Source organism: Pan paniscus, chromosome X (genome assembly GCF_029289425.2).
Source record: "Pan paniscus chromosome X, NHGRI_mPanPan1-v2.0_pri, whole genome shotgun sequence".
Lineage (NCBI taxonomy): Eukaryota > Metazoa > Chordata > Mammalia > Primates > Hominidae > Pan > Pan paniscus.
This window is the reverse complement of record NC_073272.2, coordinates 65193077-65206689: the sequence shown is the minus strand read 5'-3', so window position 1 is coordinate 65206689 and position 13613 is coordinate 65193077. Positions and strand designations below refer to the sequence as shown.

At 46.2% G+C, this 13613-nt stretch overlaps 1 protein-coding gene across 1 annotated transcript in view; it reads right to left on the bottom strand.

The window, feature by feature from the left end:
* Positions 1–13213, bottom strand: part of MSN (moesin) — a 74107-nt gene extending 60894 nt beyond the window's left edge. Inside the window, exon 1 of the mRNA XM_003816915.5 lies at positions 12930–13213. Coding sequence (XP_003816963.1) covers positions 12930–12941 — 12 coding nt within the window. The 5' untranslated portion in view covers positions 12942–13213. The remainder of the gene's footprint in view (positions 1–12929) is intronic.
* Between the last annotated feature and the right edge of the window lie 400 nt (positions 13214–13613).

The window sequence follows — 13613 nt, the reverse complement described above, 5'->3', positions numbered from 1 at the left end:
GGACCACTGCACTCCAGCCTGGGCAACAGAGTGAGACTCTGTCTCAAAAAAACAAAACAAAACAAAACAAATTCAACCTGAAAAAGCTGGATGAAAAAAAGAAAAAGGACGGGTATAGCTTACTTGGACTTGGGAAACCTTGGGCCCACAAAGCTACCACATAGCATACATGTGGGAATAAATGGGAGCTGAGTTGGGAGAGGAAGCTAGAATGGGGTGAGGTACCAAAGGGACCTCCCTATATGCTATGCTAAGAGGTTTCAATTTTCTCTTTTCACATTCATGGGAATGTTATCTATACTAGCAAATGCTGGGAGTAATCTAAATGCTCCCCCAAAGGAGAATGGTTTTAAATTATGGCATAACCTTTGAATAGAATTTTACATGGCCATTAGAATGTTCATTTCTTAAAATTAAATAGCATTTATCTAAGTTTTTAGTGATGTGTTAAGTAGGGGGAAAGAAGGAGAACTTTTTTATGTACACTATGATTGCACCACCAAAAACTAAGGTACATATATGAGATACGACAAGAAATACAAATAATTATTGCCATGTTAAAATGATGAATTTATACACAATTTCTCTCTCTATTTGCTAAACTTTGTCATATGCCATGCTGAGTTTTAAAAAAAGGGGAAATATAAAAAAAAGAACCACTCTTCTTCCATTTGACTCTACATTCCTTCTTCCTCCACCTGCTTGCCTACCTTCCCAAACCAACAGCCATTTTGATCCACCACCTACAACTGGCATCGCTAACAACCCATGTGAGGTACCTAGGAAGAATGAGAAGCTTCCAGCAAGGCAGCTGCTTCCAGCAGCAAGCTCCTGCATAGCCCACAGGCCATTCCAGCTCAATGCTGGAGAAGAATCTTCCCCCTAACAGCACTGCCCAGCACTACCCAACTAAGGCTTCTCTGGTTAAACTGCCCAAGGATGCCCAAGGAACTTGTTTCTAAAGGAAGGAAAACAGATGCCAAGACTTCTTGTGCTTTCTCCAGGGGGCTCAGAGCAGGTAAGGTTTATGTTCATGGCCAACTCTTAGGTGGCTGAGATCCAATGTGGGATCCTTGTTTCACAAGCAAGCACTGGATAAAGTGTCAGTGAGAAGGAAGAAAAGGAGGAAGAAGTAGAGGATGGGTAAAAACAGATCCAGTGAAGGGTACACCTTTCCCATAAACTTGCTTATTCCCTATCAGCCTTGTAGGCCCTCACAGAAAATTCAGAAGTCCCTCTCCTTTGATCTCCAGGACTAATACCAAAGGAAACCATATTTACAAAATACAGGATCAGTTGAAAGCCCAACACTAGGTGTGTGGCAATCTTCCTGACTAGAAATTCTCCCTTTTGCTCCACCCAAGCCCACATCACCTAGCTCTCCCCGTCCAAGGGCAACATAGTCAACAATGACTCAGATAGAGGAAGGGGAAAGGGAGCTTAGCAATTTAAGACTCAGTCAAAAGCAATTTCATAGCCCTACAAAAAGGGATGTTGTGGGGGAGGGAGTAAAGGAAGTGAAATCTCATATGTGCTCAGTTTTAGTTTGTTTCTTTGTCTTCCCTTTCCCTGATGGAACAATGACCAATCCAAGGGTCTTCTACTCTTCCTGAGTCACAGATGACCAAAAATAGCCAGCAACTGTAGTCTGCAGGCTGGACTCCAAGACCCCACCCAAGGCATGTAGTCAACAGTTGTCTCTCCAAGCCAGGATCTCCACAGTGAGCTCTCTGGTAGGTAGATTCAGTATATCCCAGAGCAGAGCCCACTGAAATAGAGGGGGCTGCTTACATATTGATAGCCAGAGGAGAAAATGACACACTCAATGCCATTCTAAATGGGAAAAGGAAGCTTCTCCGAAAAGTCACCACTCTGCTCTGCTACACGCTTTCCAAGAACCCTTTCCTAGCCTCTTAAAGACTGGGCACAAATAATCAGAATGTCAGAAAAAGCCAATGTCTCTATTTTGTAGATAAGAAAATTAAGCCTCATAAAAGTGACTTGCCCAAGGTCACACAGGCAGAGATTAAAAACCAAATATCTCACTCTTCTTTCCATTGTACCATTTTTTACTAAAAGGTATTTTTAAAGACACCCAGACAAGTGCCCCAAGCTGTAAGTGTCAAAAGCTCAGCTCTTCTAACCTAAAGTTAGACAGCTCAGGACTGGGAAGGGGAGGTAGAGGGAACTTAGACTCAGCCCACCCAGGAAAGCCAAGTGAGAAGGCAAGGCATACAACAGGCATACTTAAAGAACTAGACTTACCAACTGGAAGGCTTTACCTGCTCCAAAGAAATAGTTTCAAATGCTGAAAGCCCTAGCCCCATCCCACCCCCACACTCTGAACCTCTTTAGGCCAATCGAGACCACTCCTAGGCTGTCAGAGATCTAGGTAAGAAGCTGGAGAGGAGTGACCAGGCAGTGCCAAGAGGATAAAGGGAGATAAGAAAGCAGGGTGGAGAAATCACAGTCATTCCAGAGCTCTCCCATCTTCCTCTCTCCTTCCCCACTCCTCCTCCATATTAGGACTCTAAACAAGAAGAAAAGAAGTTTGCAGGTGGTATTGTATAAACTTGAAGAAGGCATTCCCTGTACTAAAGGAGAACAGAGGACTAGTTGAGGTGGGGTGGCAAGGAGAGGGAGTAACTTGAGGGGGGAGAAAATAGCCAAATAAGGCAGACTTGACTGGTAGGAATCATCAGGAAAGGTTCCAGAAGTTGACGTTGCAGGGAGGAAGCCTTTAGTCATCGGTTTCCTCTGGCAACTGGCCTAAGACCAGAAGGAAAAAAACTCCCAACCTTAGGAAAATGCCCAGGCTATGGCAGACAGAAAGGCAACTAGGCTAGATTTTCACCAGGCCCACATCAGGCCCTGCTGGAGCAACTCTTCAAGCACTCAAAGTAGAAAGATGTAGTGTAACCCTAAAGCAAATGGCAGATGTCCCCACCAAGCATATGCTAGATCTACAATGGCCCAGGCACCAAGGGGAATAAGGAAACTGGGAGGGGGGTTTGTTCTTTTCCATTTACATATTTCTTTTTTTTTTTCTTTTTTTTTAGACAGAGTCTTGCTTTGTCACCCAGGCTGGAGTGCAATGGCGTGATCTCAGCTCACTGTAACCTCCACCTCCCAGGTTCAAGTGATTCTCCTGCCTCAGCCTCCCGAGTAGCTGGGATTACAGGCTCCCGCCAACACGCCCAGCTATTTTTTCTATTTTTAGTAGAGACAAGGTTTCACCATATTGGCCAGGCTGGTCTCAAATTCCTGACCTCAAATGATCCACCTGCCTCAGCCTCTCAAAGTGCTGGGATTACAGGCATGAGCCACCACACTCAAACTCCATGTGCCTCTTTCTAATATTGCTGATATTTTCATGTTGGAGAAAAAGAAAATTAAAAGGCAAAGAAGTTATGTGACTTTTCTTCTTTGTAAAGGAATTAGTCAGTCTCCCACAAGTATCTACAAGGATGTTTGGAGAGGAGTTTAGTTCACTTAAAACCCTTGAAAATAGCAAAGATTTGTACGACTTAACTAATGATGCCCAGATTGACTGTTACCTTGACCCTCACCCTCCAACTCTATACCATAGATTAGTCAACCTCAGTTAAAAATTACAACAGATAAAAGAGGCTCTTGGTGAGCTTCATCAAACATCCAGGCTGAGAATCTGAAAAAATAAATGGATCAGCCAGGCGCAGTGCCTCACGCTTGTAATCCCAGCACTTTGGGAGGCTGAAGCAGGCAGATCACCTGAGGTCAGGAGTTCAAGACCAGCCTGGCCAACATGGTGAAACCTCATCTCTACTAAAAAAATATAAAAATTAGCCGGGCGTGGCGGCGCACACATGTAGTACCAGCTACTTGGGTGGCTGAGGCAGGAGAATCTCTTGAACCCAGGAGATGGAGGTTGCAGTGAGCCAAAGTCATGCCACTGCACTCCAGCCTGGGCAACAGAGCAAGACTCCGTCTCAAAAAAAAAAAGAAAAGAAAAAAAAGGAAATGGATCATGGGTTGGAGGGAAGGCAGATTAGATCACGAAAGTAAGATCAGGAACCTTATCTAAACACACAACTTGAGAAAAATAAGACTTGATCCTTCTCAGGTATTTAATGGAGGCCAAGGCTAAAGAGAGGGAAAGAAATACTGATCAAGCCTGACAGGTATGCCTTGTTCCCCCTCCTAGGCCTTGGCCCCAGTCACTTCCCAAATATATACCCAGGAAAAAAATTTTCAGGATTATATCTTGTTTTGTACAACCAAATTGTCATATCTCAACTCTTCTCTCATTAGGCCCTGATCACTACCCTGGATGCACAAAGTATCTATCAAATTCCCACAAGGTAGAAGGGTTGCCAGGAATGGGAAGAAACTTCAATATTCGAAGTCACCAATCACAGAAGATAACTGGCAAAACAGTTCTACTAAGCAAGCACAGAGCCATTTGCCATACTAGTGGCCTAAGAGCTATGTCAACACTTACCTTATGCCACAACAAGCCGATTGAAAGGAGCATCAGATCTGGTATCTGTGTCATTAGGCACAGACAAAGGGCTGTGCTTTGAAAGTTGCCCAAAAGGCCTTTTCTCCAAATTCAAGACCCAGATGCTGCAGCTGTGCCCTGGCCAGAAAACGTCATACTCCTCCACCTCTAACAACCACACACTGAGAAATCCTCCCCGCCATCTCCACCCTTTCCCAAATACCTGATTTTACAGCAAAGTCAATGAGAGAATTAAAAGCTGTTTCTAGGCTGCTGACATAAAGTTATTGCCAAGCTCTATTCTTTGGTTTAGTTCATGTGTAAGCATGAAGAAAAGACCCTCTCACATACCTACTTAGGCAACAAAAGCAACATTTTTAAAAATTAATTTGCCCAGGCTGGGCATGGTGGCGCACACCTGTAATCCCACCACTTTGGGAGGCCAAGGCGGGTGGATCACCTGAGGTCAGAAGTTCAAGACCAGCCTGGCCAACATGGTGAAACCCCATCTCTACTAAAAATACAAAAATTGGCTGGGCGTGGTGGCGCATGCCTGTAATCCCAGCTATTTGGGAGGCTGAGGAACGAGAATCGCTTGAACCCAGGAGGCGGAGGTTGCAGTGAGCCAAGATTGCACCATTGCACTCCAGCCTGGGCAACAGAGCTAGACTCCATCTCAAAAAAAAAAAAATTAATTTGCCCAATTCTGGAAAACCAAAGGTATGGTCTCCCCCACAGGCCCTTGTTTGCCAATTAAGAAAGGATTGTTGGATCCAAATTACCCTAGAAAGAGTAGCTTCATCTATGCTTATATCTGTGGCTCCCCTTGAATCAGTCAGCAGCTCAAGCCTCCCTTCACTTCAGATAAAGTTACTTTCAAGAGTTTCAATGGTCTAGGGCCATTGGTTTACACCCACATACCAAAAACACATCACTTTCCCACCCAGAACGGCCACTGCTCCCAAGTGTACACACCCTTTAAGGCCCTGTTCATGTCCCAGTAAACCCTTTCTCCTCAAAAAGTTGTAGAAAATGCAATGCAAAGTATATATTTTTCTCAAGCCGTTTTTAAGTGAATTAGCCCTAAATCCCCAATTAAATAGGAGATAGGAGATCTTTGAAGGCAGCAGTTGTATCATCCCTTCATTTATTTCTATCCCTTATGGTAAATAGTACATAGTAACCACTCATTAAATGGTAAGAATTCAACTACCTGTCTTCTTTCTTATCCATCCCATCTAGCACAAAGTTAGGCATATAGTAAAATTCAGTAAATAATCATAACATTTGTATATCACTTGTTAGATTCTAGGCACAGTTCTAAGCCCTTTACATAAATTACCTCATGTAATCCTCACAGCAACTCTGTAAGTACTATTATTATTTATGGTTAAGGAAAATGAGGTGCAGAAGTTAAATAACTTGTCCAAGGCTATATAACTAGTTGGTCGCAGAGCTAGATTTGAGTCCAGGCAGTCTAGTTCCAGAGTCTGTTTTTCAACACTACTCTATGCTTCCTTTCCACGGAGGCTTGAAAGGTCTTTTTTTAGCTTCCTGCCCCAGGCTTGGCCTATAAGCACCTAGAGGTGAGTGGTGAACTTTGAGGCCAGGAGATTCTAGTCTGCATTCAAACAATTTGCTACAGCAGCAAATACTGTCACTAAATTGAAAAAGTGCCATACTGTTCTCCTAACTCAAGGGACAGATCAAGCTGGAGCGCTGAGTCAGAATTCAGAATTCAAAGAGGTCAGAGCTCAAAATTAAACAGGGCAAAGAGAAAGCAGGGAACTGGGGTGAGGGGTAGACAGGAAGAGAAGACAGTCATTGGAGATCCCAGAAAAACTTGCTATAGCAAAACCATTTTAGGGGAACTCCATTGTACCCATCTTGTTAATGTAATCACCACAGAGCCAGTTCTCTGGAAGTCTGTGCTCTCTGGGTGGAGTCATCCTTCTAAGACAGCCAAGTCCAGTGGGAGACCACTAACTTGGGAATTAGGAAATCCAAGTTCTCCTTTCAATACTGTTACCAACTATATGTGACCTCGAACAAGCTGCCTAACCCCTCTGGCTATGAATACGATGAAGAAATTACTCTCTAAAGTTTCTTAGGACAGCAAGGCCTAGTCTCAAGCAGGAAAATGTGACTAGTGTCCTCTCTCTACCTCCCTTCAGCCTACAAATATGCCTTCCACCACCCGTCACAAGCCAAAGCAAAACACTTACCTTCCTGGGAAGTGCTACAAAGAGTTCCTGAGACAAGGTCAGAGCCTGAACCATTTCCAAATAAAGAAACCCATGAGATCAGCTCTACACACTCAGAGGAACTTGCTCTTCCCATGGCCATAACTCCACGGTCATGTCACCACCAGCACAGAGGGAGAAGACACTGAGCACCTCACAGTGAGTGCCATTTAGAAGGTAGGCATTCACCATCCCTCCCCTACACTGGAGCCGAGTAAGTTAGGTTTTAGTCCTGGCACTATCACCAGTTCACTCAAATCCTTTCCCTTTTCTGGACTTTAGTGCCCCCATCAAGAAGATAAAGGCTGAGGCAGACGATTTAAGGCCAGCTCAGTTGTTCCATGGTTCAAAACACTCCTGTGAGAAACCCTGCCCATCCAGAACAACCAGCTAAAGGAAAGCTTAAGGCTAGGGAAGCTCTGGGTTGCCCTAGATGCAAATGCCTTTAAAATGCTGTACCCCATACAAAATTAGCTGGGCATGGTGGCGCATGCCTGTAATCCCAGCTACTTGGGAGCCTGAGGCAGGAGAATCGCTTGAACCCGGGAGGTGGAGGCTGCAGTGAGCTGAGATCGTGCCATTGCACTCCAGCCTGAACAACAACAAAACTCCGTATCAAAAAAAAAAAAAAAAAAAAAAAAAGCTGTACCCCACAATAGCCAGTCCTCAGCTCACTGGTGGTAGATACTTTATGAGGTTTGTTTAGGAGCCCTTAGGAAGGCCTCAATATCTACCAATATATCTAACTACCACACTCACCATGTTAGAAGAAAATCTGAAACATAATCTAGTAGCTTCCGGGCCTTCCTTTCAGCAGAAATAAAAAGGACTATTCTACTATCAGGCAGGCGGTCATTGAAAAATATGGGAAGAATGGCAGGAAAATCTGTGAAGCTTTTAGTGTTTGTCCAAAGCTTTTCAGTCAACCCACAGTCTTCATAATATACTCTCACTTGGTTTATTTCTTTCCACAGTAAGGAAAGACACAGCCCTTTCTCTCCCATGACTCGGGAAGAAATGGCCAAGAGTACTCAAGCCAGTATTCTTCTTGGATCTACTAATGAAACAAACCAACTCCCATGTGAGAAACAGTCCATTCTGAACTCAGCACTTAAGAAGAAACAGCACTCAAGAAGTATAATGGGACAAGAGGATACATTTTAATAAGCGCTGTTCAATTTTGTATTGCCAATACTGCCTGGCACATAGAAGGTACCCAAGTGTTGAAGAAAGAATGTCTGAAGGAATGAATATACATATAAGAGACTCAATGCTCTTATACCATCAAGATTCTCAAAAACATCAGTACTGGAGGGATTCCTAGAGTTTACCCATCACTGGTACAGCTCCCTCATGACAAGCTGGAGAGACAGAGGGCCTGAAGAAAGGACTTGCCTAAAGTCCCACTTCATTTGGCTCACTTTACTGAGGACAGGAGAGAAGTTCTTCTTATATGGAAAGAGAAGAAAAATTCTCAGTTCAGTGATGCTTTCCATTTCCCAGCACCCACCTTCCAAATTCATGGAATCCTGAGCTAATCCTCCAAAGTGACAACTTCTATACCACAGATTAGAACCTGGAATTGAAAAGTTTTTCAGCTCTCTCAAGCATGAAATGGAAGGAGGGATGGACAGCAAAGCCAGTCAGTCATGAAAAGACCACCCCCTTCACTTGAACCAACAGACTATCCCAAAGGAGACCACATCTGTACCCTGTTTTTTCCTTTTTGCAAGTAAAGTAATAGAGCAGGTGGCAGGGAAAGAAGATTGTGAGTTAGGAAAGAGGCACATGATAAATTCAATTCTATCTTTGAAAGATTAGAGACAGACTATTCGCAATCTGTAACAATGCCAAATTTCCAGCAGCTATGGTTATGAAAGGCCTAACTCTGGTAGTGTTGGTAGCCAGATATTCTCCCCTCTGGGGACCCTGAGTCTAGAAATTCCAGTGGGGGAAACTCCCAGAAAGATACAAAGGGACCTAAGACAGGCTGTTGCCATGCAACACTAGAACAGAGTTCAGAATAATTGTAGCTGTCATATTATCTCATCCAGAGAGAATTAGATTTGGAGGCAGGGGAAATAGACTAGATGACTTCCAAATGTCCTTTCCAGCTCCATCATTCGGTAAAGTAGTTTCATGGGAGGAGGAGGTAAGAGAAAAGTAAGAACAACACCCTAAAACAAGCTACTGTTGCAGGCAGCTAGAGAATGGAAAGTTAGAAGATTAGTGATCAATACTACTTCTATCACTGACTCACAGAGCAACCTTTCCCTCTCCAAGCCTAACACGAGAGAGCATAGATTAGTTGGTGTGGGTCCCACAAAGGCCTTCCTGCCCCACCAGCCCCCTCCCTACCCAGAGGGCTGTTAAAAGAAAAGCGTAAAGGAAATTCCCAAGATGGTTGCTGCTCTGTCTCTATCATCTACACTTTCACAAAGGGCCAAGTGAACTGAAGAACCCAAGTGGAGAGATGCAGGATCCTCTCTCATATGACCTCTCTTCCTGATCCTTTTCCCCCCACTTAAGTCTGTAGGCAAGGCTGGTTCAAGGGTTAAAAGACTGAGAATCTGGCTCCTATTTACCAAGTACCACTTTAGTGCCACTCGAGTGGCTCAAGTAATGCTAGGAATGGCAGGAGAATAAACAGTCCACATAGTCCCTGTTAAAGTTTAGCTGAATGCCGACCCAAACACCTTCAAATACTTCAAGGATCTAGGCTCTATGTCTGCTCACATTGATGGTCCCATCAAATGACCACTCGATTGCCTTTCCTCTGATCTGTTGATCTATGGCTAAAACCCCAGCAGATCAAAGAGGTGTTTCACCAAGACTGACCCTCTAACTAAGACCTAGATTCAAGTCCTAGCTTTGCAACTGGCATACTGCATCACTCTAGGTTAGTCTCCCCCTAACATGAGTTTCAGTTTCATCATCTATACAATGAGAGGAATTGGACTTTATAGTTGCGGAGAGCCTTTTCAATACTAGCATTTAATAAATCCCAAGGAAGGAAACCAGAAACTCAAGAACATCTCGAAAATTCAAAACACTCTTTTTTTAGGAAATCCAAGAAAGCCTCAAAGCCTTTGTGATCCTAAAAGAAAAAAATTAAAGAAGGTAGGGAGGGGGAAAGGCCTTTTTAAATATATATATATATATAACTGTCATCATCACCAAAAAATGTAGATGGCAATTAATAAGCTTTTCCATTCTGGCTACTAAAGCAGACTCAGGAAACTGGCAACCAGAAGCAGAGTCCAAGGAATGGCAAGAAGGCAAGGGTGGCGGTGGGTAGTGAGGCATGTTTTTTTGTTTTTTTGCTTTTTTTGTTTTTGAGATGGAGTCTCACTCTGTCACCCAGGCTGGAGTGCAGCGGCGTGATCTCGGCTCACTGCAACCTCCGCCTCCCAGGTTCAAGCGATTCTCCTGCCTCAGCTTCCCGAGTAGCTGGGATTACAGGCGCACACCACCACGCCCGGCTAATTTTTGTAATTTTAGTAGAGACGGGGTTTCACCATGTTGGTCAGGCTGGTCTCGAACTCCTGACTTCATGATCTGCCTGCCTCGGCCTCCCAAAGTGCTGGGATTACTGGCTGGAGCCACCACGCCCGGCCGCCGTGTTTTAACAAATGTAGGGGAGGTTGGGCTGACTAGGAGGGACAATTAGCTATAAAAGTGAAACCGACCCTAGATTGGTTGTAGACATGCTGCAATATGAATGAACGAGTTTGATTTTCCACTACCTTTCTCTATCTGTCACACGCTAGAAATAGCCTAAAGCACATAAATGAAAATGGAGCAGAGAAAGGGAAATTTTTTCCCTTTTTAATTAAAATTACTGGTTGGTATTCAGTGAACTAGGGTGTGCCCCTGAACACCTTGGCCTTGGTATGAGGAATAAGAAAAGTAACAGAAGGCACCTGGTGACACTACTGAACCTTACCAGGAGACCACACAAATGTCAACCTTGGCCACTTTGCTCAAATTACTCATTTCCTTTTATCTGAGGATCATAAAGGTCTGAGAACAGTGGGCAATTTGTTTGGAGCAAGAAAGGGAACTCAAATGTCAAGAACTCAATCATTGGGTCAGAATAAAGGGTCAATGAGATGAGCATCAGAAAGCCTGGACCCCAATCTTGGCTCAGTCACCATGTGCCCTTAGGTAGGTCTTTCCCTGTAGGTCTCAATAGCCTCATTAGTTTTTTGTTTTAGTTTTAGTTTTTTTTTTTTAAGAGAGTTGTACTAAATAGTCTCCAAGGTCCCTTTCAGGTTAAGATTCTATGATCTTAACAGACATAATATAGTTGCTTTTCCTAAAAGTTGACCATTCCTTGAGTCAAAGTATAGAAAATTCTCTAATACTTCCAGTCTATCAAAATTCAGCCCTCTCCTTCCAATTTGATTCAGGTTTCAGTCAATCTGCATAAAAATGCCTTCAGTATTTAGGTACCCTCATTACTCCAGGCCTGACTACAAACAGCGTATACTCCATTCTCTCTCCATTCCCAGGAAAACAATAAACACGCTGTCTTGTCTTCTTTGCCACTTTGACTCAGATGAGACGGTTAATGCAAGTTTGAAGCAACTTCCAGGCCCATGAAGCTGTGTTTCAAAGTGGGCTATCTCAGAACTGAGGATGAGATATGCCACTACAGAAGAAAGACCGTGGAGCAATGTCTATTCCCAGAGATCCACCCAACTGTTCAGGCAAAGCCGCACCTTAAGAGGAGTCAGGAGTCAACCACAGAGAGAGACCCAAAGAGCCGCTCCTGACAGGATCTTTATAATCCTGTTTTGGCAGACAATGGGATATTTTCCCCTCTCTCCAAAACCATTACTCTCTCTCTTTGGGGGCGGGGACTAGGGAAGAAAGTGTGTAAAAGCCTCATGTCCTAAAACCACAAGCAATTTAAAGGAGATAGACAGTGAAAGCACATACTTTTTGAAAACTTGGTGTTTCTGAAGGACAAGGTTCTGGAAAGGCAAGAACGACTTGGCAGTGAGGCTGGTATACAGTAACGTGGCAACCAAAGCTCATCACAAACCCAAAAGGCTGGGCCCCCAACTCGCCTCCTCTCATCCCAGGGGCCTTCAGCCCTTTTCAAGGCTACTAGTCACTATCTCACCTCTACAAGGCTCAAGCAGTCCTGGGGAGACATGTTTGGGAGCACTGCATTGCCTAGGCCAGCTCAACAAGCTGTTTGGCCTAAGGGACTCAAGCCAGGGTGGTCACCAGGCCTTTCTGAGCAAGGGAAGGGCCTCAGCAGCCATTTGGCATGACTTGCACAAAAGCAAGCAGAGCTCATTAGTCAGGCACACCCCTCCTCCCCTCTCCCTCCTGGGCATCCGGCCCCCCTATCCCCACTCCCAGGAGGCTTCTGTTCCTCTCATAACAGCCAGTGGGGTGGAGACGCATCCCCAAATCAACCACCACTCTAGAAAGGTGTGGCCCCACGAGAGAACCCACACCACACAAAATAGTCCGGAGGGGATAGGAGGAGATAGAGAGGCATTAAGCAATAGGAGGGGCAGGGATTTGGAGGTGGAGAGGAGGGAGAAACCGGTCCTCTCTCCCAGGAGATGGGGTAGGCCTCTCCTCAGACTGGTGCCTAAATAAGTGTTGGTGCTCTGGGGTGCAGCCTCGATGACGATTTCCTCACATCTCTCTCCTCACCTCCTAGTGGAAAACAGCTGGAGCCACCCGGTGAGGCTGTGGGAAAGATGAGTGGGGGTGCCGGATCCGCCCCGAGCGGCTCCCTCCTTTCTCCCTGCTTCTCTGTTCCCATGTCCCCTCTTGGACATTGGCAGCCTTGCCCCAGAAAGGTGCCAATTCCTGGGTTGGGGAAAGTGTTGTCTTCTGGACCAGAATCCTCTCCTCTGTGCCCATGGCCCATCAGGGAAAAGGGGAAACCCCAGGCCCCAACGAAGCCGTCCTGACTGTTGCATCTCAGACACAGGGAACTGGAACCTGAGAAAGAGGCAGGCCTCGCCCCGTCCAAACTTCCAGCCTGGACACCCCCTCAACCCCTGAGGGCGCACCAGACCAGGATCCCACTCCGGTCCCCTCCCTACCCTTGGCTATGGCGGAGGGCGCGGCGTCCCAGGCGGGCCGGTGGCTGGCCAAGCCCTCAGCCATCAGCAAAGGGCTATGAGGCTCAGCCAGAGCCATTGGGGTCGACAGCGCCCACCCCCGGCACTCACCGTTTTGGGCATGGTGGCGGCAAAGGCAGCGGAGTTGGCGAAGTTTAGCTAGGACTGTCGGGCAGTGCTGAGCACGCAGTACACACGGCTTGGATTCGGCTGGCCGGGGACTCAGATTGGGTCCCTCACTAGCGTCGGGGCGACTGTTAGGCTTCCTGCTAACGGGCCACGACTTCACAAACCCCACCCAGGAAAGAGCCGCCCCTGTCGCGCCGCCCGCTCCTTTATGTGGCCCGGCTTCCGCGCCGCTCCCCGCCCTCGCGCCCGCCTCCCCGCCGACCGCTGGCCTTGCCCCGCCCAGCCCCGCCTGGCCAGGCCCGGCGCAGCCAGGCCACAGCGGCCACGTGGGGGGCCCGGCTGGGCCCGGGCGGACCTAGGGTAGCTACCACTCCCCACCCAGACCCACCCGGCTCCTCTCCCACCCCGGTCACAGCCCCTAGCCTTCCACGTCCTGGCCTTCCAGCCCCACCCCCACTCAGGGCCCAGACCCTGGGCCCTGACAGATGCTTACTCAGCCCCTGACTGCAACTTTCCACTGATGGGGAGCTCACTACCTATCTTTTCCTTCTCTAGACAGCTCTGGCTCTTAGAAAGTTCTTGCCGTGTCTGAACTCCTTTTCTCTATGGCTTCCATCCATGGATCTCAGTTCTGCTCCCTGAGGCCACACAGATCCCCTGTTGTCC